Source organism: Nerophis lumbriciformis, linkage group LG25, assembly GCF_033978685.3.
Source record: "Nerophis lumbriciformis linkage group LG25, RoL_Nlum_v2.1, whole genome shotgun sequence".
NCBI classification, from domain to species: domain Eukaryota; kingdom Metazoa; phylum Chordata; class Actinopteri; order Syngnathiformes; family Syngnathidae; genus Nerophis; species Nerophis lumbriciformis.
Genome location: NC_084572.2, coordinates 3475572 through 3497611, shown reverse-complemented (window position 1 = coordinate 3497611; position 22040 = coordinate 3475572). Strand labels below are relative to the sequence as shown.

At 41.6% G+C, this 22040-nt stretch overlaps 1 protein-coding gene across 4 annotated transcripts; it reads right to left on the bottom strand.

Moving 5' to 3' along the window:
- Positions 1-538: 538 nt before the first annotated feature.
- Positions 539-21656, bottom strand: mdm2 (MDM2 proto-oncogene). 4 transcript variants are annotated; one of them, XM_061983594.1, is made up of 12 exons: positions 21542-21656; positions 15480-15534; positions 15327-15401; positions 15118-15251; positions 12072-12124; positions 11913-11971; positions 11745-11826; positions 8803-8981; positions 8569-8700; positions 8425-8496; positions 1440-1599; positions 539-1364 (listed from the first exon to the last, which is right to left on the bottom strand). In XM_061983594.1, exons 2-12 carry the CDS (start codon positions 15504-15506, stop codon positions 886-888), a joined length of 1452 nt encoding a protein of 483 aa, XP_061839578.1. In that variant the 5' UTR covers positions 15507-15534; positions 21542-21656; the 3' UTR covers positions 539-885. The 4 variants fall into 4 exon arrangements, with proteins under 4 accessions (XP_061839578.1, XP_061839574.1, XP_061839577.1 ...); XM_061983590.1 differs by having other exon boundaries at positions 540-1364; positions 11904-11971; XM_061983593.1 differs by lacking the exon at positions 21542-21656 and adding an exon at positions 20853-21290 and having other exon boundaries at positions 540-1364; positions 11904-11971.
- Between the last annotated feature and the right edge of the window lie 384 nt (positions 21657-22040).

Below are 22040 nucleotides of genomic sequence, written 5' to 3'. Positions count from 1 at the left end.
ACATTTATTTTTACAGTCCATTCTCAAATTGTTGTCATGAAGTTTCCAGGAAAAAAATGTTAATAGCAACAAAAAAATTACTTTGTTTCGAGCATTATTTCAAGGATACTTCCTGACAAGATTATAAGTTAAACTTCGCATTTCCTACTTCAGGAAACATTTATAGAATATTTTTTCATCACAAAACTGCATGGAAAATGTAAAGAGTGACATTATGATAAACTACGCACGAAAATAAAATACTTTGAGACAAAATCATCAAGTGTTGCCTAAACGAGCAAACATTGCTTGACATTGGGGTTACGCTTGGTGGCCAGCAGGGGGAGCTCATAGAAAGAACCAAGCGGAAATGACTTATTTTATTGACAAAGAAAAATAGCTGTAGATTAATCTTTAAAGAGGTCATTCAAAGTGTGTGCTTAAATAAATAAATATTTTTTGTTTTAACATTTATTTTTACAATCCATTCTCAAATTGTTGTCATGAAGTTTCCAGGTAAAAAATGTTAATAGCAACAAAAAAAATATTTTGTTTCGAGCATTATTTCAAGGATACTTCCTGACAAGATTATAAGTTAAACTTCGCATTTCCTACTTCAGGAAACATTTATAGAATATTCTATCATCACAAAACTGCATGTAAAATGTAAAGAGTGACATTATGTTAAACTACGCACGAAAATACTTTGTGACAAAAACATCAAACATTGCTTGACATGTTTCTGTTGGTGCTGATTGTTGAAAATAAACACAAACGAAAAATTATTTCAGGAACATTTTTGGAACTTCCTAGAATATAGATGAATGATTATTGATTAATATTATTTCAACGTGCTGGAGATCAACTGTGGAAGGCAGAGGTAGGTCAGCACACTTCAGGGAGGTCTCAGCTGACGTAGGTGAGGATCACAGCCTCGATGGGAAGCCTGCAGACGGGACACTGTTTGTTCCTCTTCTTAAGCTTCCTGGCGCAGACGTAGCAGGATATGAGGTGACCCGTCCTGCCGTGGACGATGCAGCCGTTTTTGGGTCGGGACTGACAGATCAAACACGGGTCCAGACACGAGTCGGGTAGGCGCCACTCGGCCGACACGCTGCGCTCCAGCTCGGGGACGTGGCCGGGGGCGGGCGGATCGGCGGCGGAGAACGGGAGAATCTCCAGTGACTCTGTGGAGGAGGTCGGCTGGGAATCGCTCGTCCACAGCTTCTCCTGCGAGGAGGAGGAGGGCTGGGAGATGGACAGGAGATCCTGGGAGTTGGTCGCGGAGGAGGCGGAGTCAGAGTAGCATTGAGACTGAGGATCAGGACTTTTTGTTCTTTTTCCATCCGGAACGTCGACGCCTTCGTTATCCTCAGCATCAGAACCTTCAGGACACGTCAGAGCCATCAATGAAGACAATCCACCGCTTGTTGCTCCCGCTCTAACAGACCGCAACTCACCTGCAGAATCTCCGACGGCTGATTGGTTCGTCGGCTTCCTGGGCAGGGCCTTAGGGCAGGAAGTGTCCCGCAGCCAATCCTGGCGCAGCATCCAGCAACGAAGGCAGTTTCTCGGGAGAGGCGGGTTCAACTCGTCACACTTGCCGCAGCGCCAGTAATCCTACACACACACAGACACAGACACACACACACAGGGTGTAAAAAAAAAAAGAAGTTTTATTTGTAACGATTCCTAATCGATAAAAAATAATAAACAAAAAAATCTACTTTTGTTTTTTAATCTGTACTAGGGTTGTCCCGATACCAATATTTTGGTACCGGGACCAAAATGTATTTTGATACTTTTCTAAATAAAGGTGGACCACAAAAAATGGCCTACCGTATTTTCCGCACTATAAGGCGCACCTAAAAACCACAAATTTTCTCAAAAGCTGACAGTGTGACTTATAACCCGGTGCGCTTTATATATGGATAAATATTAAGATTCATTTTCATAAAGTTTCGGTCTCGCAACTTCGGTAAACAGCCGCCATCTTTTTTCCCGGTAGAACAGGAAGCGCTTCTTCTTCTACGCAAGCAACCGCCAAGGTAAGCACCCGCCCCCATAGAACAGGAAGCGCTTCTTCTTCTACTGTAAGCAACCACCCGCCCGCGTAGAAGAAGAAAAAGAGCGCGGATATACCGTACGTTTCATTTCCTTTGTGTGTTTACATCTGTAAAGACCACAAAATGGCTCCTACTAAGCGTCAGGGATCCGGTTCATAAAAAGACGCAATCTCTCCATCCGCACACGGATTACTATTTCACAGCAACTGATATTCCTGTGAACCGCACTGTGGATACAACGGGAGCACGTACGGTGAATATTCGCACCACAGGGAATGAGAAGTCATCCTTCACTGTGGTTCTAGCTTGCCATGCTAATGGCCAGAAACTTCCACCCATGGTGATATTCAAAAGGAAGACCTTGCCAAAAGAGACCTTTCCAGCCGGCGTCATCATAAAAGCTAACTCGAAGGGATGGATGAAGAAAAGATGAGCGAGTGGTTAAGGTAAGTTTAAGTTTACGCGAAGAGGCCGGGTGGCTTTTTTCACGCAGCTCTGTCCATGTTGATATACGTATGTTTGTGATTGCACATTTGCGTACATTTTGGGAGTGAACAGAGTTGTTAGAACGCTGGTTTTTAATATATTATTAAAGTTTGACTGACCTATCTGACTGTTTTTTTTGACATTCCTTTAGCGCAGTTAGATGCGGCTTACAACACCGGGCGGCTTATAGGTGGACAAAGTTTTGAAATATGCCGTTCATTGAAGGCGCGGCTTATAACCCAGGGTGCCTTATGGTGCGGAAAATACGGTAATTGGCTTTACTTTAACAAAAAATCTTAGGGTACATTAAACATATGTTTATTATTGCAATTTTGTCCTTAAATAAAATAGTGAACATACAAGACAACTTGTCTTTTAGTAGTAAGTAAACAAACAAAGTCTCCTAATTAGTCTGCTGACGTATGCAGTAACATATTGTGTCATTTATACACCTATTATTTTGTCAACATTATAAAGGACAAACTGTAAAAATGTATTATTATTAGGGATGTCCGATAATGGCTTTTTTGCCGATATCCGATATTCCGATATTGTCCAACTCTTAATTACCGATACCGATATCAACCGATACTGATATATACAGTCGTGGAATTAACACATTATTATGACTAATTTGGACAACCAGGTATGGTGAAGATAAGGTCCTTTTTAAAAAAAAATCATAAAATAAAATAAAATAAATCAATTTAAAAAAATTCTTGAATAAAAAATAAAGTAAAACAATATAAAAACAGTTACATAGAAACTTATTACCGTATTTTCCGCACTATTAGCCGCACCTAAAAACCACAAATTTACTCAAAAGCTGACAGTGCGGCTTATAACCCGGTGCGCTTTATATATGGATTAATATTAAGATTCATTTTCATAAAGTTTCGGTCTCGCAACTACGGTAAACAGCCGCCATCTTTTTTCCCCGTAGAAGAGGAAGTGCTTCTTCTTCTACGCAAGCAACCGCCAAGGTAAGCACCCGCCCCCATAGAACAGGAAGCGCTTCTTCTTCTACTGTAAGCAACCACCCGCCCGCGTAGAAGAAGAAGCGCGCGGATATTACGTTTCATTTCCTTTGTGTGTTTACATCTGTAAAGACCACAAAATGGCTCCTACTAAGCGACAGGTTTCCAAGACGCAATCTCTCCATCCGCACACGGACTACTATTTCACAGCAACTGCCTAAAGACTTTCAAGAAAAGCTGGCTACTTTCCGTGCATATTGTAAAAACAAGATAGCTGAAAAAAAGATCCGGCCAGAGAACATTATCAACATGGACGAGGTTCCACTGACTTTTGATATTCCTGTGAACCGCACTGTGGATACAACGGGAGCACGTACGGTGAATATTCGCACCACAGGGAATGAGAAGTCATCCTTCACTGTGGTTCTAGCTTGCCATGCTAATGGCCAGAAACTTCCACCCATGGTGATATTCGAAAGGAAGACCTTGCCAAAAGAGACCTTTCCAGCCGGCGTCATCATAAAAGCTAACTCGAAGGGATGGATGAAGAAAAGATGAGCGAGTGGTTAAGGTAAGTTTAAGTTTACGCGAAGAGGCCGGGTGGCCTTTTTCACGCAGCTCCGTCCATGTTGATATACGACTCCATGCGCGCCCACATCACGCTGGTTTTAATATATTATTAAAGTTTGACTGACCTATCTGACTTTTTTTGACATTCCTTTAGCGCAGTTAGATCCGGCTTATAACACGGGGCGTCTTATAGGTGGACAAAGTTTTGAAATATGCCGTTCATTGAAGGCGCGGCTTATAACCCAGGGCGCCTTATGGTGCGGAAAATACGGTAATCATAGAAATGGCACTCTGTTATTGAAAAGGTTTTAATTTTGATTCAAGAACCGTTTTGAATCGAATCGAATCGTTAGCCCCAAGAATCGGACGGAATCAGACACACACGTCACATTGGGACTACGTGTGTGTGTGTGTGTGTGTGTGTGTGTGTGTGTGTGTGTGTGTGTTCTGGCAATGCTTACTTAATGGGGACATCGCTCTGTTTACACAGTCACCTTTAGGGGACTTTTGACGGTATGGGCACAAAAAAAAACAGGTCCCTTTTTAAATGATAGTCAGATCCATTCTGAAGATGCCCAAGTGATTTTTAAGCTTTTCATACAGCATGATTATAACACACCTTAAAGTATGATTCACATTCAGAATTTTCCATCCTTCTCTATATGGTAGTTGGAGTTGCAGACAACTTCATTACTGCTAAATATCAGTTTTCAGTACCGTATTTTTAGGACTACCGTATTTTCCGCACCATAAGCCGCCCTGGGTTATAAGCCGCGCCTTCAATGAACGGCATATTTCAAAACTTTGTCCACCTATAAGCCGCCCCGTGTTATAAGCCGCATCTAACTGCGCTAAAGGAATGTCAAAAAAACAGTCAGATAGGTCAGTCAAACTTTAATAATATATTAAAAACCAGCGTGATGTGGGCGCGCATGGAGTCGTATATCAACATGGACGGAGCTGCGTGAAAAAAGCCACCCGGCCTCTTCGCGTAAACTTACCTTAACCACTCGCTCATCTTTTCTTCATCCATCCATCCCTTCGAGTTAGCTTTTATGATGACGCCGGCTGGAAAGGTCTCTTTTGGCAAGGTCTTCCTTTTGAATATCACCATGGGTGGAAGTTTCTGGCCATTAGCATGGCAAGCTAGAACCACAGTGAAGGATGACTTCTCATTCCCTGTGGTGCGAATATTCACCGTACGTGCTCCCGTTGTATCCACAGTGCGGTTCACAGGAATATCAAAAGTCAGTGGAACCTCGTCCATGTTGATAATGTTCTCTGGCCGGATCTTTTTTTCAGCTATCTTGTTTTTACAATATGCACGGAAAGTAGCCAGCTTTTCTTGAAAGTCTTTAGGCAGTTGCTGTGAAATAGTAGTCCGTGTGCGGATGGAGAGATTGCGTCTTTTCATGAACCGGAAACCTGTCGCTTAGTAGGAGCCATTTTGTGGTCTTTACAGATGTAAACACACAAAGGAAATGAAACGTAATATCCGCGCGCTTCTTCTTCTTCTTCTACGGGGGCGGGTGGTTGCTTACAGTAGAAGAAGAAGCGCTTCCTCTTCTATGGGGGCGGGTGCTTACCTTGGCGGTTGCTTGCGTAGAAGAAGAAGCGCTTCCTGTTCTACGGGGAAAAAAGATGGCGGCTGTTTACCGTAGTTGCGAGACCTAAACTTTATGAAAATGAATCTTAATATTAATCCATATATAAAGCGCACCGGGTTATAAGCCGCACTGTCAGCTTTTGAGTAAATTTGTGGTTTTTAGGTGCGGCTAATAGTGCGGAAAATACGGTATATATATATCGCAGTTTTTTTCTTAGTTTGGCCGGGAGTGTGACTTATACTCAGGAGCAGCTTATGTGTGTAATTATTAACACATTGCCGTAAAATATCAAATAAAATTATTTAGCTCATTCACGTAAGAGACTAGACCAGGGGTCGGCAACCTTTACCAGTCAAAGAGCCATTTTGACCAGTTTCACAAATTAAAGAAAACAATGGGAGCCACAAGATTTTTTCGAAATTTATAATGAAATAACACTGCATACAAAGTTTTTTTTTTGCTTTGTGCTATGTATAAAACCAAGGGTCTCAGACACGTGGCTCACATCTTGATATGAAATTTGAATGTTAGTGCGGCCCGCGGGTTTTATATGAATGATGTAGCCCGGAAAAGATAGGGCTGCATGGGATTCTGGGTATTTGTTCTGTTGTGTTTATGTTGTGTTAAGGTGCAGCTGTTCTCCTGATATGTGTTTGTCATTCTTGTTTGGTTTTGGTTCAAAGTGTGGCGCATTATTAGTAAGTGTTAAAGTTGTTTTATATGGTCACCGTCAGTGTACCGTATTTTCCGCACTATAAGGCGCACCTAAAAACCACAAATGTTCTCAAAAGCTGACAGTGCGCCTTATAACCCGGTGCACTTTATATATGGATTAATATTACGATTCATTTTCATAAAGTTTCGATCTCGCAACTACGGTAAACAGCCGCCATCTTTTTTCCCGGTAGAACAGGAAGCGCTTCTTCTTCTACGCAAGCAACCGCCAAGGTAAGCACCCGCCCCCATAGAACAGGAAGCGCTTCTTCTTCTACTGTAAGCAACCACCCGCCCGCGTAGAAGAAAAAGCGCGCGGATGTTACGTTTCATTTCCTTTGTGTGTTTACATCTGTAAAGACCACAAAATGGCTCCTACTAAGCGACAAGGATCCGGTTCATGAAAAGACGCAATCTCTCCATCCGCACACGGATTACTATTTCACAGCAACTGATATTCCTGTGAACCGCACTGTGGATACAACGGGAGCACGTACGGTGAATATTCTCACCACAGGGAATGAGAAGTCATCCTTCACTGTGGTTCTAGCTTGCCATGCTAATGGCCAGAAACTTCCACCCATGGTGATATTCAAAAGGAAGACCTTGCCAAAAGAGACCTTTCCAGCCGGCGTCATCATAAAAGCTAACTCGAAGGGATGGATGAAGAAAAGATGAGCGAGTGGTTAAGGTAAGTTTAAGTTTACGCGAAGAGGCCGGGTGGCTTTCTTCACGCAGCTCCGTCCATGTTGATATACGATTCCATGCGCGCCCACATCACGCTGGTTTTAATATATTATTAAAGTTTGACTGACCTATTTGACTGTTTTTTTGACATTCCTTTAGCGCAGTTAGATGCGGCTTACAACACGGGGCGGCTTATAGGTGGACAAAGTTTTGAAATATGCCGTTCATTGAAGGCGCGGCTTATAACCCAGGGCGCCTTATGGTGCGGAAAATACGGTAACCTGTGTGGCTGTTGACCAAGTATGCCTTGCTGTCACGTACGTGTGTGCAGGCAGAAGGTGCATACTGAATAACAAGGGGTTGGGCTGGCACGCTGTTAATACAGATTATAGAGGGAGCCAAATACTGTACTATTATGGCACGCCCTTATTATAACTTTATTATAACTGTAAGGGTGAAAATCTGAGATTATTAATCCCAAGGGTTTTTCCTGGAGAGGCACTGAAATCCGGAAGTCTCCGGGGAAAATCGGGTGGATCGGCAAGTAAGCTGCTGAGCCGCATCAGAGGGATCAAAGAGCCGCTTGCGGCTCCGGAGCCGCGGGTTGCCGACCCCTGGACTAGACGTATAAGATTTCATGGGACTTAGCGATTAGGAGTGACAGATTGTTTGGTAAACGTATAGCATGTTCTATATGTTATAGTTATTTGAATGACTCTTACCATAATATGTTACGTTAACATACCAGTTGGTTATTTATGCCTCATATAACGTACACTTATTCAGCCTGATGTTCACTATTCTTTATTTATTTTAAATTGCCTTTCAAATGTCTATTCTTGGTGTTGGCTTTTATCAAATAAATTTCCACAAAAAATGCGACTTACACTCCGAAAAATACGGTAATGTCACAGAAGATGCAGGATTTGCTTTAACATTTAAGTGGTGAAACTTCCTATAAGAGGACAGCTGTAGTGCTGTATTTTGACCATCATGTCATATGTCACTTGAATTTTAAAAAATTAATTATTTTTTTTATTATAAATGGTCCTCAGTAGTCACGTACAAATTTGTGTGAATTATGCAAAATTATTTAAATTTGGTCCCCATGAACCATATGAACTCTTTTTTTTCCCCCAGGGTACCCAGTAAGAATGATCAGCACATTACTTCATCAATCCAGAGATTTAAAGACGTGTATGAGCTAACTGGGCAGTGGCCATTTTACACCATTTTTTATGCCTCCACCACCTGTAGAAAGGGTGGTCCCCACAAGTCATGATCAAAAACTTGGTCCCCATTCCAAATGATAACCAGTATGTGTGTGTGGGAACTCACGGCTTTAGTGATTTCCGTGTCTTCGTCAAACGAGTCGTCGTCTTCCGTATCGACGATGGTGAACTCGTACACCTGGACGCGATCCAAACGTTTCAAACACCTTGTTTCTGGCAGCCAGGGCGTCAGGGAGTGTCTTGTCCTCACCTGGTCGTCTGCAGACAAAGACGCGTCGTCTTCGCCGTAGTCGTCGGAATGGACAGACTCCACCTCGAATTCCACGCTGAAGTTGTCGCTGTCAGACTCGGCTGCAGCAGTCGTGACCTCCGACCTCCCTCCCTGTGCACACACACACACGGGCTCAGTAAAGCACGTACGTGTGTGTGTGTGTGTGTGTGTGTGTGTGTGTGTGTGTGTGTGTGTGTGTGCGTGTGTACTCACAGCGCTGTGAGAGTTGGACGACTGTCTGTCCCCCGCAGCTGCCAGTCCACCAATCACACACCAGGACAGGCTGTCATCAAAGGTCAGGGAGTAACTGTCCGACCTCCTCCTCTTTGGACCGTCCTCATCCTCCTCTGAGGCCTCCTCTTCCTTATCCTCCTCTATGCTGTGGGAGGGGCCTGGGGGTGTCACAAGGGGGAGGAGTTTAGCTGTTTTCCCTTCAATGACTAAGGAAGCAGTGCTTTGTTGCATGTACCGTATTTTCCGCACCATAAGCCGCCCTGGGTTATAAGCCGCGCCTTCAATGAACGGCATATTTCAAAACTTTGTCCACCTATAAGCCGCCCCGTGTTATAAGCCGCATCTAACTGCGCTAAAGGAATGTCAAAAAAACAGTCAGATAGGTCAGTCAAACTTTAATAATATATTAAAAACCAGCGTGATGTGGGCGCGCATGGAGTCGTATATCAACATGGACGGAGCTGCGTGAAAATAGCCACCCGGCCTCTTCGCGTAAACTTACCTTAACCACTCGCTCATCTTTTCTTCATCCATCCCTTCGAGTTAGCTTTTATGATGACGCCGGCTGGAAAGGTCTCTTTTGGCAAGGTCTTCCTTTTGAATATCACCATGGGTGGAAGTTTCTGGCCATTAGCATGGCAAGCTAGAACCACAGTGAAGGATGACTTCTCATTCCCTGTGGTGCGAATATTCACCGTACGTGCTCCCGTTGTATCCACAGTGCGGTTCACAGGAATATCAAAAGTCAGTGGAACCTCGTCCATGTTGATAATGTTCTCTGGCCGGATCTTTTTTTCAGCTATCTTGTTTTTACAATATGCACGGAAAGTAGCCAGCTTTTCTTGAAAGTCTTTAGGCAGTTGCTGTGAAATAGTAGTCCGTGTGCGGATGGAGAGATTGCGTCTTTTCATGAACCGGAAACCTGTCGCTTAGTAGGAGCCATTTTGTGGTCTTTACAGATGTAAACACACAAAGGAAATGAAACGTAATATCCGCGCGCTTCTTCTTCTTCTACGCGGGCGGGTGGTTGCTTACAGTAGAAGAAGAAGCGCTTCCTGTTCTATGGGGGCGGGTGCTTACCTTGGCGGTTGCTTGCGTAGAAGAAGAAGCACTTCCTCTTCTACGGGGAAAAAAGATGGCGGCTGTTTACCGTAGTTGCGAGACTGAAACTTTATGAAAATGAATCTTAATATTAATCCATATATAAAGCGCACCGGGTTATAAGCCGCACTGTCAGCTTTTGAGTAAATTTGTGGTTTTTAGGTGCGGCTAATAGTGCGGAAAATACGGTAAATAAATAGTTTGGATTTTGATTCCGTGTTGACGTGCAAGTTTTGTGACGGCGGCTGGCTCCTCCCCCTTCCATCCCGATGCTGGTATTAATTTTGGTACTTTTGTATGTTATTATGTGCTAATTTTTTAATGATAAAATAAAAAAAATGTTTATGTAACATTTAAAATGAGATGATTATGCTAGTTGTGCTGTCCAGTTGTTATATATTGGTTTCTTTTTATAGTATCCTTTGCAAGTATAATAGACTTTGCTTGCAGTTGCAATTCGAAGACATTAGATGGCAGTACTGACTACTCAGTGGCATAGTGGTTAGAGATCGGTAGGTTGTGAGTTCAAACCCCGGCCGAGTCATACCAAAGACTATAAAAATGGGACCCATTACCTCCCTGCTTGGCACTCAGCATCAAGGGTTGGAATTGGGGGTTTAAATCACCAAAAATGATTCCCGGGCTTGACCACTGCTGCTGCTCACTGCTCCCCTCACCTCCCAGGGGGTGATCAAGGGTGATGGGTTAAAAGCAGAGAATAATTCCGCCACACCTTGTGTGTGTGTGTGTGTGTCTGACAATCACTTTTAACTGAACTGTATTAGCTATGATGTGTTGCCTGGTTTTAAAGTTGAATGTACCAGTCTAATCTAATGTTGCGCCCTACAAAGTGTTTGAACATCAAACAATGTATTTATTACACATTTGGTGTTTGATTGTAACATGCATCTTAGTTGTAGTTTCCATTACCAAATTTGAAGGTGTTGAAATTGCCACGTAAGGTCATTAATGCTAAGCAGAAGCATATATATGACAAAGCCAATGCAAATTAGGTAAATCATTAATGCTAAAAAGAAGCATATATATGACAAAACCAATACAAATTAGGTAAGGTCGTTAATGCTAAGAAGAAGCATATATATGACAAAGCCAATGCAAATTAGGTAAGGTCATTAATGCTAAGAAGAAGCATATATATGACAAAGCCAATGCAAATTAGGTAAGGTCATTAATGCTAAGAAGAAGCATATATATACAGTATATGACAAAGCCAATGTAAATTAGCATCGAGCTAGTGCATTTTGGGAAAGTGTAGCCTTACTGTACGTTTAAGCGTTTTTTTTTTTAAATCAGGCTCAAAATTGAAATATTAGCCAGTGTTGCTTGAGAAATTGTTTCTTCGCCAAGTGTTTAGTCCGCAAACAGACATGACACTACAAGCAACAAAATTATCGAAATTTGGAAACGTTTGATTTTACGTTAATTGATACCCGTATAGAAGTACCGAATTCGGTACCCATCCCTATGTGGCGGCGACGTGGACCGTAGGCGCTGTGATTGGTTGTCTTGTGCTACATGACATCCTGTATGTACAAGTCGTTCCCAGGACGCACAGCTGACCTTCGCCGACGCCATTTCTGATTTGGGATCAACACTTTGCAATAAAAGCGAGCGTTGAAACACGTCCGTGAGTTACAGCTACAACAACGCCCCACATTGTTCGCCTGCGGCAAAAGTAGCAAATAAATAGTCGACCGCTTCCATGGGTTGACCCCTGGAAAACGGCGCTCCTAGTGTTTTGGCAGAGACATGCACATTAAGAGTTTTGAAGGGATCAAGATGGCGTAGTCTTCACTCACCTGTGTCGTTGCTTCTGCAGCTCCTACGCCGCCGCCTCCTTTGTCTCCTCCTGTTTGGTGTTGTGGAGCAACTTGCAGCTTCCTAATTGGGTCCAAACACAAGGACACAGATCAGGAGGATGCTTGTGGGGAGATTTTTCACAAGTTGCCGTTACGAACCTGTCTGACCTGCGTCTGCTCCACCTGGCTGCTGCTGCTGCTTGCTTCACCTAAACTTTGCGAGGAGTCTGAAAAGACACGTTCAATCCATCATGTGTCTCTTTAGCGGCTGCACGATCAATCATGTGTCTCTTTAGCGGCTGCACAGGTGTCGTCAGGAGGACTTACCTTCTTGGCTCGTCGCAGCCACCAGGTTCTTGGTGAGCACGGTAAATAAAACCCTGAAACGACACCAAAAAAAGCTTTGAATGTCATCTTCATCGCCAAGTTGGCGCCTTAAGATTTTCACATTATCAGACTGGCCACTAAAAACAGAATCTACTGTTAAATGCTGAATGCCATGCATAATGACAGTCAGGTTTCAAGAGACCGTTCATTGGTCACTAAACACTCACCTACCCCCTCTTGAACTAAACTATGTTGAAACAGCCACTTCAAACCATACTTGCCAACCCTCCCGGATTTCCCGGGAGACTCCCGAAAACCTCCCGGGACAAATTTTCTCCCGAAAATCTCCCGAAATTCAGGCGGAGCTGGAGGCCACGCCCCCTCCAGCTCCATGCGGACCTGAGTCCGCTTTCCCACGATATAAACAGCGTGCCCGCCCAATCACATTATAACTGTAGAATGATCGATAGCGAGTTCTTGGTTTCTTATGTGGGTTTATTGTTAGGCAGTTTCATTAACGTCCTCCCAGCGCGGTAACAACACACAACAGCAGCGGTCACGTTTTTTGCCTACCGTAAAGCAGTTCGTCTGCCGTAAACAGCAATGTTGTGACACTCTTAAACAGGACAATACTGCCAACTATAACATCAATAACATATACGGCTTTTAGAGAGTGCAGTGCACAACTGCGCACACAACAAGGAGACGAAGCAGAAGAACGAGGAAGATACAGCCACGGCGACGCTGACGACGAGTAAGATGAAGAAATACGTTTTGTTGCACCTTTCCTGCCTGAGTCCGGCGATTAGTTGCAAATCTTGCTTTATTGATTGCTTGCACACAGCCAATCCAACACAAAACAAACCAGTCCCCGCCCGCACTCACGCTACCGCTCCCTCTCTTCTCTCGCCCACACACTCACTGACGTCACTCACCTCACATGCTCACCTATTAAAGGGCCACACACACACACACATACACTACTCTCATAACAGCTTGTAAGTTCCAAGCCGCAGCTGCGATTGGACCTGGATAGCCTCCGGGAAGAAGTAGTGGACTACCAAGTGCTTGGCACTGAAGATCTTCCTCAGGAAGCAAAGATTGACCGGTTTTGGGCCATGGTAGGGAGGGATGGAAGATTCCAGACTCTAATGCATTTGATGAAAGCACTTTCATCAAATGTGTGCCACACATCAATGCATCATCAGAGAGGGTGTTCAGCATTGTTAGAAAAATAGTGACAGAGAATAGAACAAGGATGGACAATTCAACCCTTAACTCAACAATGAGTAGATGAGTGTTATGTGTGTGTATATGTGTAAATAAATGAACACTGAAATTCAAGTATTTCTTTTATTTATATACACCCATCCATCCATCCATTTTCTACCGCTTATTCCCTTTGGGGTCGCGGGGGGCGCTGGAGCCTATCTCAGCTACAATCGGGCGGAAGGCGGGGTACACCCTGGACAAGTCGCCACCTCATTGCAGATTTATATACACATATATATATATATATAAAAAAATCAGTGAATTCTAGCGATATATATATATATATATATATATATTTATTTTATTTTATATATATTTATATACACATATACCGTATTTTCCGCACTATAAGGCGCACCTAAAAACCACAAATTTTCTCAAAAGCTGACAGTGCGCCTTATAACCCGGTGCGCTTTATATATGGATAAATATTAAGATTCATTTTCATAAAGTTTCGGTCTCGCAACTTCGGTAAACAGCCGCCATCTTTTTTCCCGGTAGAACAGGAAGCGCTTCTTCTTCTACGCAAGCAACCGCCAAGGTAAGCACCCGCCCCCATAGAACAGGAAGCGCTTCTTCTTCTACTGTAAGCAACCACCCGCCCGCGTAGAAGAAGAAAAAGCGCGCGGATATTATCATTTCCTTTGTGTGTTTACATCTGTAAAGACCACAAAATGGCTCCTACAAAGCGACAGGGATCCGGTTCATGAAAAGACGCAATCTCTCCATCCGCACACGGATTACTATTTCACAGCAACTGATATTCCTGTGAACCACACTGTGGATACAACGAGAGCACGTACGGTGAATATTCGCACCACGGGGAATGAGAAGTCATCCTTCACTGTGGTTCTAGCTTGCCATGCTAATGGCCAGAAACTTCCACCCATGGTGATATTCAAAAGGAAGACCTTGCCAAAAGAGACCTTTCCAGCCGGCGTCATCATAAAAGCTAACTCGAAGGGATGGATGAAGAAAAGATGAGCGAGTGGTTAAGGTAAGTTTAAGTTTACGCGAAGAGGCCGGGTGGCTTTTTTCACGCAGCTTCGTCCATGTTGATATACGATTCCATGCGCGCCCACATCACGCTGGTTTTAATATATTATTAAAGTTTGACTGACCTATTTGACTGTTTTTTTGACATTCCTTTAGCGCAGTTAGATGCGGCTTACAACACGGGGCGGCTTATAGGTGGACAAAGTTTTGAAATATGCCGTTCATTGAAGTTAAAGTTAAAGTTAAAGTACCAATGATTGTCACACACACACTAGGTGTGGCGAAATTATTCTCTGCATTTGACCCATCACCCTTGATCACCCCCTGGGAGGTGAGGGGAGCAGTGGGCAGCAGCGGTGGCCGCGCCCGGGAATCATTATAACCCAGGGCGCCTTATGGTGCGGAAAATACGGTGTATATATATATAAAATAAAATAAATATATATATATATATATATATATCGCTAGAATTCACTGAAAGTCAAGTATTTCTTAGATATGTATATATATATATATATATATATATATATATATATATATATATATATATATATATATATATATATCTATGAAATACTTGACTTGGTGAATTCTAGCTGTAAATATACTCCTCCCCTCTTAACCACGCCCCTAACCACACCCCCCGCCCCAACCACGCATTTAATTATCAGACCTTTTTTTCATTTGACAAAAAGCACACTGGGGGTAAAAACAAGTGTAAAAGAAAAGGAAAAAATGGAATTCGGAATTCTGAGGGCCCCACTAACTTGTGTCTTACCGAGGTTCTTTGACTGAGAAGCTGTCAACGCCAAGCACGCGGCCCAGCTCATCATGGGAGCAGTGCACGATGTGTTGCTGCTTCTGGTCATACAGCTGCTTCTGGATGATGTATTGACCCAGGTAGAACATCACCTGAAAGGACATTTGAGCACCGTTTGTCACATGATGTTGGGAACCTTCTTCTTCTAAAAGTCTGTGATGCCATACCTCCTTCATGGTAAGGACATCTTTGGTGGCTCCTGCCAGCTGCAGCAAAGAGCACAACCCCTCCTTGGGTCGGACCTGAACCACGAGAAGCTTGATAGTGAGAACCTAAGTAGGCAACTAGTGTGGTAACTGCTAGTAACAAGCAGCACTGACCAGTTTGTTGTCGTCAGAGGTGTCCATGTTGTATTTGTTAGATGATCTGGACAATCTACACACACACACAAAAAGAAGAGCACAACTGTAACAACAGTCTGCAGGCTATGTCCACTTTCTTGTACGCTTTTTGTTTAAGTCAAGAGCACATATTCACAACATAAAATCAGTCTAACATCTTTAAAATACGTAATCTAAGCTCCATAAAGGACTTCTTACCAGAGAGTGCAGTCAGTGGTCCATGATGTGCAAGACATGCAGAGGTAAAGTGCAGAAGGAGTGGGAGACAAGTGCGGCAGCGTCCCCTTATAGAGCGACTGAGACATGTCAGGACTAGACCAGACTTACGCTAGGCTGCCTCTAGTTCATTCCGGCCTATCAGGGCCAGCTGGGCTGAGTCAGCACCGCACACACACAGACTGCAACAGCTGATTGAATCATCGTAGTAGACATGCCGGGACAAGTCTGACGTGACTCACGGATCGCCTAGTGACAACCAGGCCCCATCCCAGCTAAACTAGAGCGACTAAAAGTGACAATATTAACATCACAGATTATGTTTTCATTTACAGGGTTAAGTTATAGTTGTGGTGGCTCGCCACCTCAAACAGATTTGGCACCGATGGAAGGGTTTCTTACCTAATGCATTTTCTTGGTCATCTTTTGATTGGTTTGTTCCATTGAGTAATGAGCTATAACATACGCCACAGACTCAGTGCGTATTTTAAGGAAAATAGCTGAAATAAACTATTTTCATGCTTGCCATAACGTTCATTTTTGTTAAATAAATGCACATCATCAACATTGAAATTTAATTTTTAACATGTGCGCGTTAATAAAAGTACTTTTTTTAAAACGTTCCACTTCCCGCACGCCACCGCTCTCATTGCGCTGCAATGCAGCAGCCATAGGGAAACTATGTCTGCGTATTTAAAGTTCCGGGAACTCTTTGCGGCCCACATTTGATCAATTTTATATTACTTCATACCTGCCAACTTTTGAAATCAGAAAAACCTAGTAGCCAGGGTCCAAGGGCCGCAGGCCTCGGTAGGTCCAGGACAAAGTCCTGGTGGAGGGTTCAGGGCTTCGCCCCCCGACGCAAAATGATTATTAGCATTCAGACAGGTTAAAATGTTGCTAAAACCATCACTTTTCTATCAGTCACAGTGACTTTTCAAAACAAAAATATTACAGCAAAAATCATATGGGTTGATTGACATGTTTATTCTGTAAGCTAACTTCAATAGTTTGAAATTATTTTGACAGTTAATGCCAGTTATCCTGTCAACCTTTCACAAGACTTCAATTTGTTAATTGAAAGTATAAACAGTATAAACACTTTTTACAGTAAACAAATGGTAAAACAGTACTAAACAATTCCATTAAAAAAAAAATTGGTGTCATTAACTTTCTGTCCAAGCTTGTATAATCTACTGCCTTGTTCAATTGTAAAAAATATTCTGTGCCTAAAATTCACATTTCTATCACAATTATCATACTGTAAACATGGTAAGCTAACTTCATTAAAATTAATAGTCCTGTCAATAGCATGGAATTACAATTCAAATGTAGTTTTTTGTAAGCCTTTCAAAATAATTCAAAATATGAAAAATTAATGAAAATTAATTTAAGCCATCAGACACTTGAAAAGTGGCACATCACATCTCTAATGTAATCATTTGAACTTTTCAACAGAAATAGCACTGCAAAAATATTAAGGACATACTTCTGTATTTTGGTAGTTATGCTGTCAACATTTAACAAGATTTCTTCAACTTGGACTTGTTTTAAATGTTTTATGCCACTTCAAGTTGTCAAAGACGTGCTGTGAAATACAGCCGACAAGATTGCGCACCAAACACGAAGCAAGGCCAAAGCGCATGCGGTGCAGGAGAACAAAGGACTTCTTTCATTTAAGGTTTGTGATAAACCATCAAACTCATTCGTTAAAAGGACTCTATAGTAATATAAAGCGAGTTTTTCTGGACATTATCATGCAAGAAAAGTTTATTTTTGGGACCGCGATCACCGCGTAATGATTTTTAAAGGTTGCATTACAAACATTTAACTGTCCCATGTGATCAGCCAGTGCGATTGGAAGTCCATGCTCAATTATTGCCTCTGTAAATAAAACTTCGGCATTTATCACATCCAAAGAATCTGTTTGGGCGACGAAAAACGTTGAAAGTTTTCCACTTGTATCGCTAGCAACGGCATTAGACATGGTCTTTTACATCGCTAATTCCTCCGTGTCCGATTGAAAAATCTTGTCTGCACAAGGTGCAATTCGCGTAGTTTTCACCCTTTTTTTTTTTTAAATTAATGAAAAACCGTATTTTTTATCACTGCAACCGTAACCCGGAATAGGTTGATGAAAACCGTACGAATTACGGGAAAACCGGAGTAGTTGGCAGGTATGTTACTTATACTCATTAGGTCAATGTTTCTTAACCAAAATATCTGTTTCTCAGCTGTGGTCCGCACGGGCCGCAGCGGTACTCAGTTTCCACCGCTTGTGCCAACAATGACAATTTCAAACAAACAGAATAGGTCTGGAGCTAAAGTCATAGAGAAGTTTCTTAAGCGCAAAAATTATGACTAAAATAGTGAAGCTGTATTTTCATGTGCACTTTAATTATGACAGTTTACTTAAGAAACATTTTATTTATTATTATTGATTTAGTTATAATTTATTTATTTTAGCACTCTGAGTATTGTGAGTCCCTTCTTTGTCAGTAAATTTGATTAGTATTTATTTGTGTGCCTAACCTAAGACTTGACACAAACAAACTCTCATATCATTTAACAAAGTTTATGCTGTTAAACTGTAAACTGTAAGTAGGATAGGTTATTTAATTTAAATATTGAATACAATTAAAATCAAGAGTAAAATGACTTATTCAGTGTTTATATTTGAGTGGACCTTGTGCCTCTTTCTCATGGAGAAGTTGGGTCCCAAGTTCAAAAAGATTTCAGAACCCCTGCATTAGACGATTAATCAAAGCAACAGAAAATAAATCAAGAAATGTATACGATTAATTGTTGCAGCTCTGCTCGGTAATCAAATTCAAGCGAAACAATGATTAGCAAGAGAGCTAAAAAGACAGAGAGCCCCGTTAAGTAAGACTTTGCATACCCGGACAACAATGCTGTGGTCCGGGGGACATTTGCGGACCTTGGCTTGCTCGGGATGGTGTCCTGCTGGCCCCACTATGGACTGGACTCTTACTATTATGTTGGATCCACTATGGACTGGACTCTCACAATATTATGTCAGACCCACTCGACATCCATTGCATTCGGTCTCCCCTAGAGGGGGGGGGGGGGGGGTAACCCACATATGCGGTCCTCTCCAAGGTTTCTCATAGTCATTCACATCGACGTCCCACTGGGGTGAGTTTTTCCTTGCCCTTATGTGGGCTTTGTACCGAGGATGTCGTTGTGGCTTGTGCAGCCCTTTGAGACACTTGTGATTTAGGGCTATATAAATAAACAGATTGATTTTTTTTAAAACCATGGGCACGTTGTAGAAATAAAATAAAACATTTAAAAACCCAGCAAAAATAGGAACTTTTAGAAAAAGATGAAATGTTGCTTATAAAGATGTAACGATTAGAGTATTGCCATTTCAAATTGTAGATATCCTATTACCATGATTTACTACCGCACTTTGAAAAAAACTCAGTGATGCTTATAAAGTTGTAACGATTTCTGTGGTAATGACAAAGCGCAGTAAAATTCCTGACGTTTAGAATGGTTGTTTCAAATTGTAGTTAACGTAAAATCGTGATTGATCACTGCTCTTTGAAAAATCTTTACTCATTTCCTGGATAAGCAGCTAGCGCGCTAATCACTAGTTAACATAATTGTGAACACCGGTTATGACTATATCATAAAAAAAAACATGTTAAAACCTTTACAGTACACATTAAAACGAAGGAAGATGATTAAACACTCAACTAATAATAATGTGCTTTTTGAAAAGCTTGAAGATTGGTTTCATGTTTCTTCTGCTAAGAAAAGTACATTGAGAGCAGAGGTGGGTAGTAACGCGCTACATTTACATCTACTTGAGTAACTTTTGGGATAAATTGTACTTCTAAGAGTAGTTTTAATGCAACATACTTTTACTTTTACTTGAGTATATTTATAGAGAAGAAACGCTACTTTTATCTACATTCAGCTCGCTACTCGCTACTAATTTTTATCGATCTGTTAATGCACGCTTTGTTTGTTTTGGTCTGTCAGACAGACCTTCAAAGTGCCTGCGTTACTGGTGACGTTTCATTCCGTTCCACCAATAAAATGCAGTCACTAGTGACGTTTGACTCCGTTCCACCAATCAGATGCAGTCACTGGTGACGTTGGACCAATCAAACAGAGCCAGGCGGTCACATGACCTGACTTAAACAAGTTGAAAAACTTATTGGGGTGTTACCATTTAGTGGTCAATTGTACGGAATATGTACTGTACTGTGCAATCTACTAATACAAGTTTCAATCAATCAATCAAAAGTGTGAAGGAAAAAAGACCCTTTTTTATTTCAACCGTACATCCCGTCAAAAGCCTAAAGACTGACTGCACAGTTCCTGTCTTCACAATAAAAGTGCCGCTCCATCGCGCCTGCGCTTTCAAAATAAGAGTCTCCGAAAGCCAGCGCAAACAAGCTAGCAAGCTACGGAATTTGCCGCCAATCTATTTCTTGTAAAGTGTGTGAAAACGAATATGGAAGCTGGACAAATAAGATACCAAAAACCAACCACTTTCATGTGGTATTAGACAGAAAGGAGGAACTTTTTTTCTCCTGCATTTGAAAACGTGGACGTTATCATCACTACTGTCTGATTACAATCAATGCAAGTCATCAGAATCAGGTAATACACCAACTTATATTCTTGTCAACATGAAAGAAAGGAACCTATATGTGTTAAACATGCATGTATATTCATTAAAACACCTTAAACATGTAAACAAAAACGGCAAAATAAATAAATATAAATGATATACTGTATATATCAATGTATGTGTATATATGTGTATATATATATATATATGTATATATATATATATATATATATATATATATATATATATGATATGTGTGTGTATGTTACTCATCAGTTACTCAGTACTTGAGTAGTTTTTTCACAACATACTACTCTAGCTACTCTACCCACCTCTGATTGAGAGTCTGCTATGTATTTAAAAATAAAACTTGGTGTTTGTACAATACATTTTTGAGCACATTGAACAATGCTTTGATCATTTTGGTCACAAGAACAGTGATATGAGCTTTTCATATTCATACATCTCTAGTTTGATTACTTATATTTGTGTGTACCCATTTACACACATGAAAACTGAGTACTCACAGACAGTTGAGATGATGCCTAGCAGAGGGGAGCTATTACAATAATATGAAATAAACAGAACATTCGATTGGTTTTCTAAGCAAGAGTTGAGTTTGAGAAGGTTTGGTGGTTTTACTTTGGGATTTGGGACGAGCTTGCAGACGTTAATACCAAAGAAGCGCTTTGTTGCGTCACTGTGACGTCACAGACACAAGCAATATGCCCGGGCTTGTCCTGCCACTCTCTCACTTGCTATGTTTATCTATGTTGTACAATTTGAACCTCGTCACTCCAACATCGAGTAGACAATACCGATACACTCATTTCCCACAAGTTAGCACTGCAATGATTTAAGAGCATGAACACAGAAAATAAATCACCTTTTTCCGCACATTTATCCGTATGTTACCTCCTTTTAGCGTAGTTTAAACCGATTTCAAAATACGTTCGGTTTGGCAGTAAAAACTATCTATCACTGAACGATTATCCCAACCCCAAATAAAAGGTAGACATGAGTCCACAAAAAATGTACTCGCTAAGGCTAAAGCGCGTTAGCTCAGAAGAGTTTCTGACCGTCCGCCCAGGCAGGAAAGTCCGAGGCTTCGCGGCCTACTAGCACACGGCTAACTTGTGCAAACAACTGCATTTAAACGCGTAGCTAAGAGGTTGTGGTGAGAATAATGCGTTGGTTTAAGCAGTGATTGACTTACCCTTTTTTTGTCCACGGAGGGTTTAATCCAATTTGGCTTTCAAAAGATAAATTGTACAGGTTACAGAACAGTTGAAACTACCGCTCATGTTATATACGCGTGTTGTCGTTGTGGTAGCGCCTCTGGTGGCCAAACGCCGACACTGCCTCTCAGCGGCTCATCCAGCCAGTCATTTGACTTCTCTAATCTTTTAAATACAATGTTCTTACAACATTTTTTTTTTATATAAGCAAATGATATAAAAACACGTACTTTTATTTCGAATTGACTTGAAACATTGAGATCACTTTTTAAAATAAATATCCATGCTATTGGAATTGTTTCAATTCTAGTTGTACTGATTATTTTAGTTTTCTTATTGTTTGCATACAACATAGAAACTTTGACCCCAAAGGAAATTTAAGATAACTAAACATAAATGATCATTACTAACCAAATCTGAATTTAATTCATAACCAAACAATTAAATATTTGGTTGCAGTGTTAGCTGGTCTGCTTC

Bases quoted from the DNA above. Each gene is read 5' to 3' on its own strand.
- mdm2 (XM_061983590.1), bottom strand. From the start codon at position 15,506: ATGGACACCTCTGACGACAACAAACTG. The intron at 12,125-15,117 runs GTAAGACACAAG...GTGTCGTTTCAG, and splicing joins TTCTCAGTCAAAGAACCTCG to GGTTTTATTTACCGTGCTCA. The intron at 11,972-12,071 runs GTAAGTCCTCCT...GTGTCTTTTCAG, and splicing joins GGCTGCGACGAGCCAAGAAG to ACTCCTCGCAAAGTTTAGGT.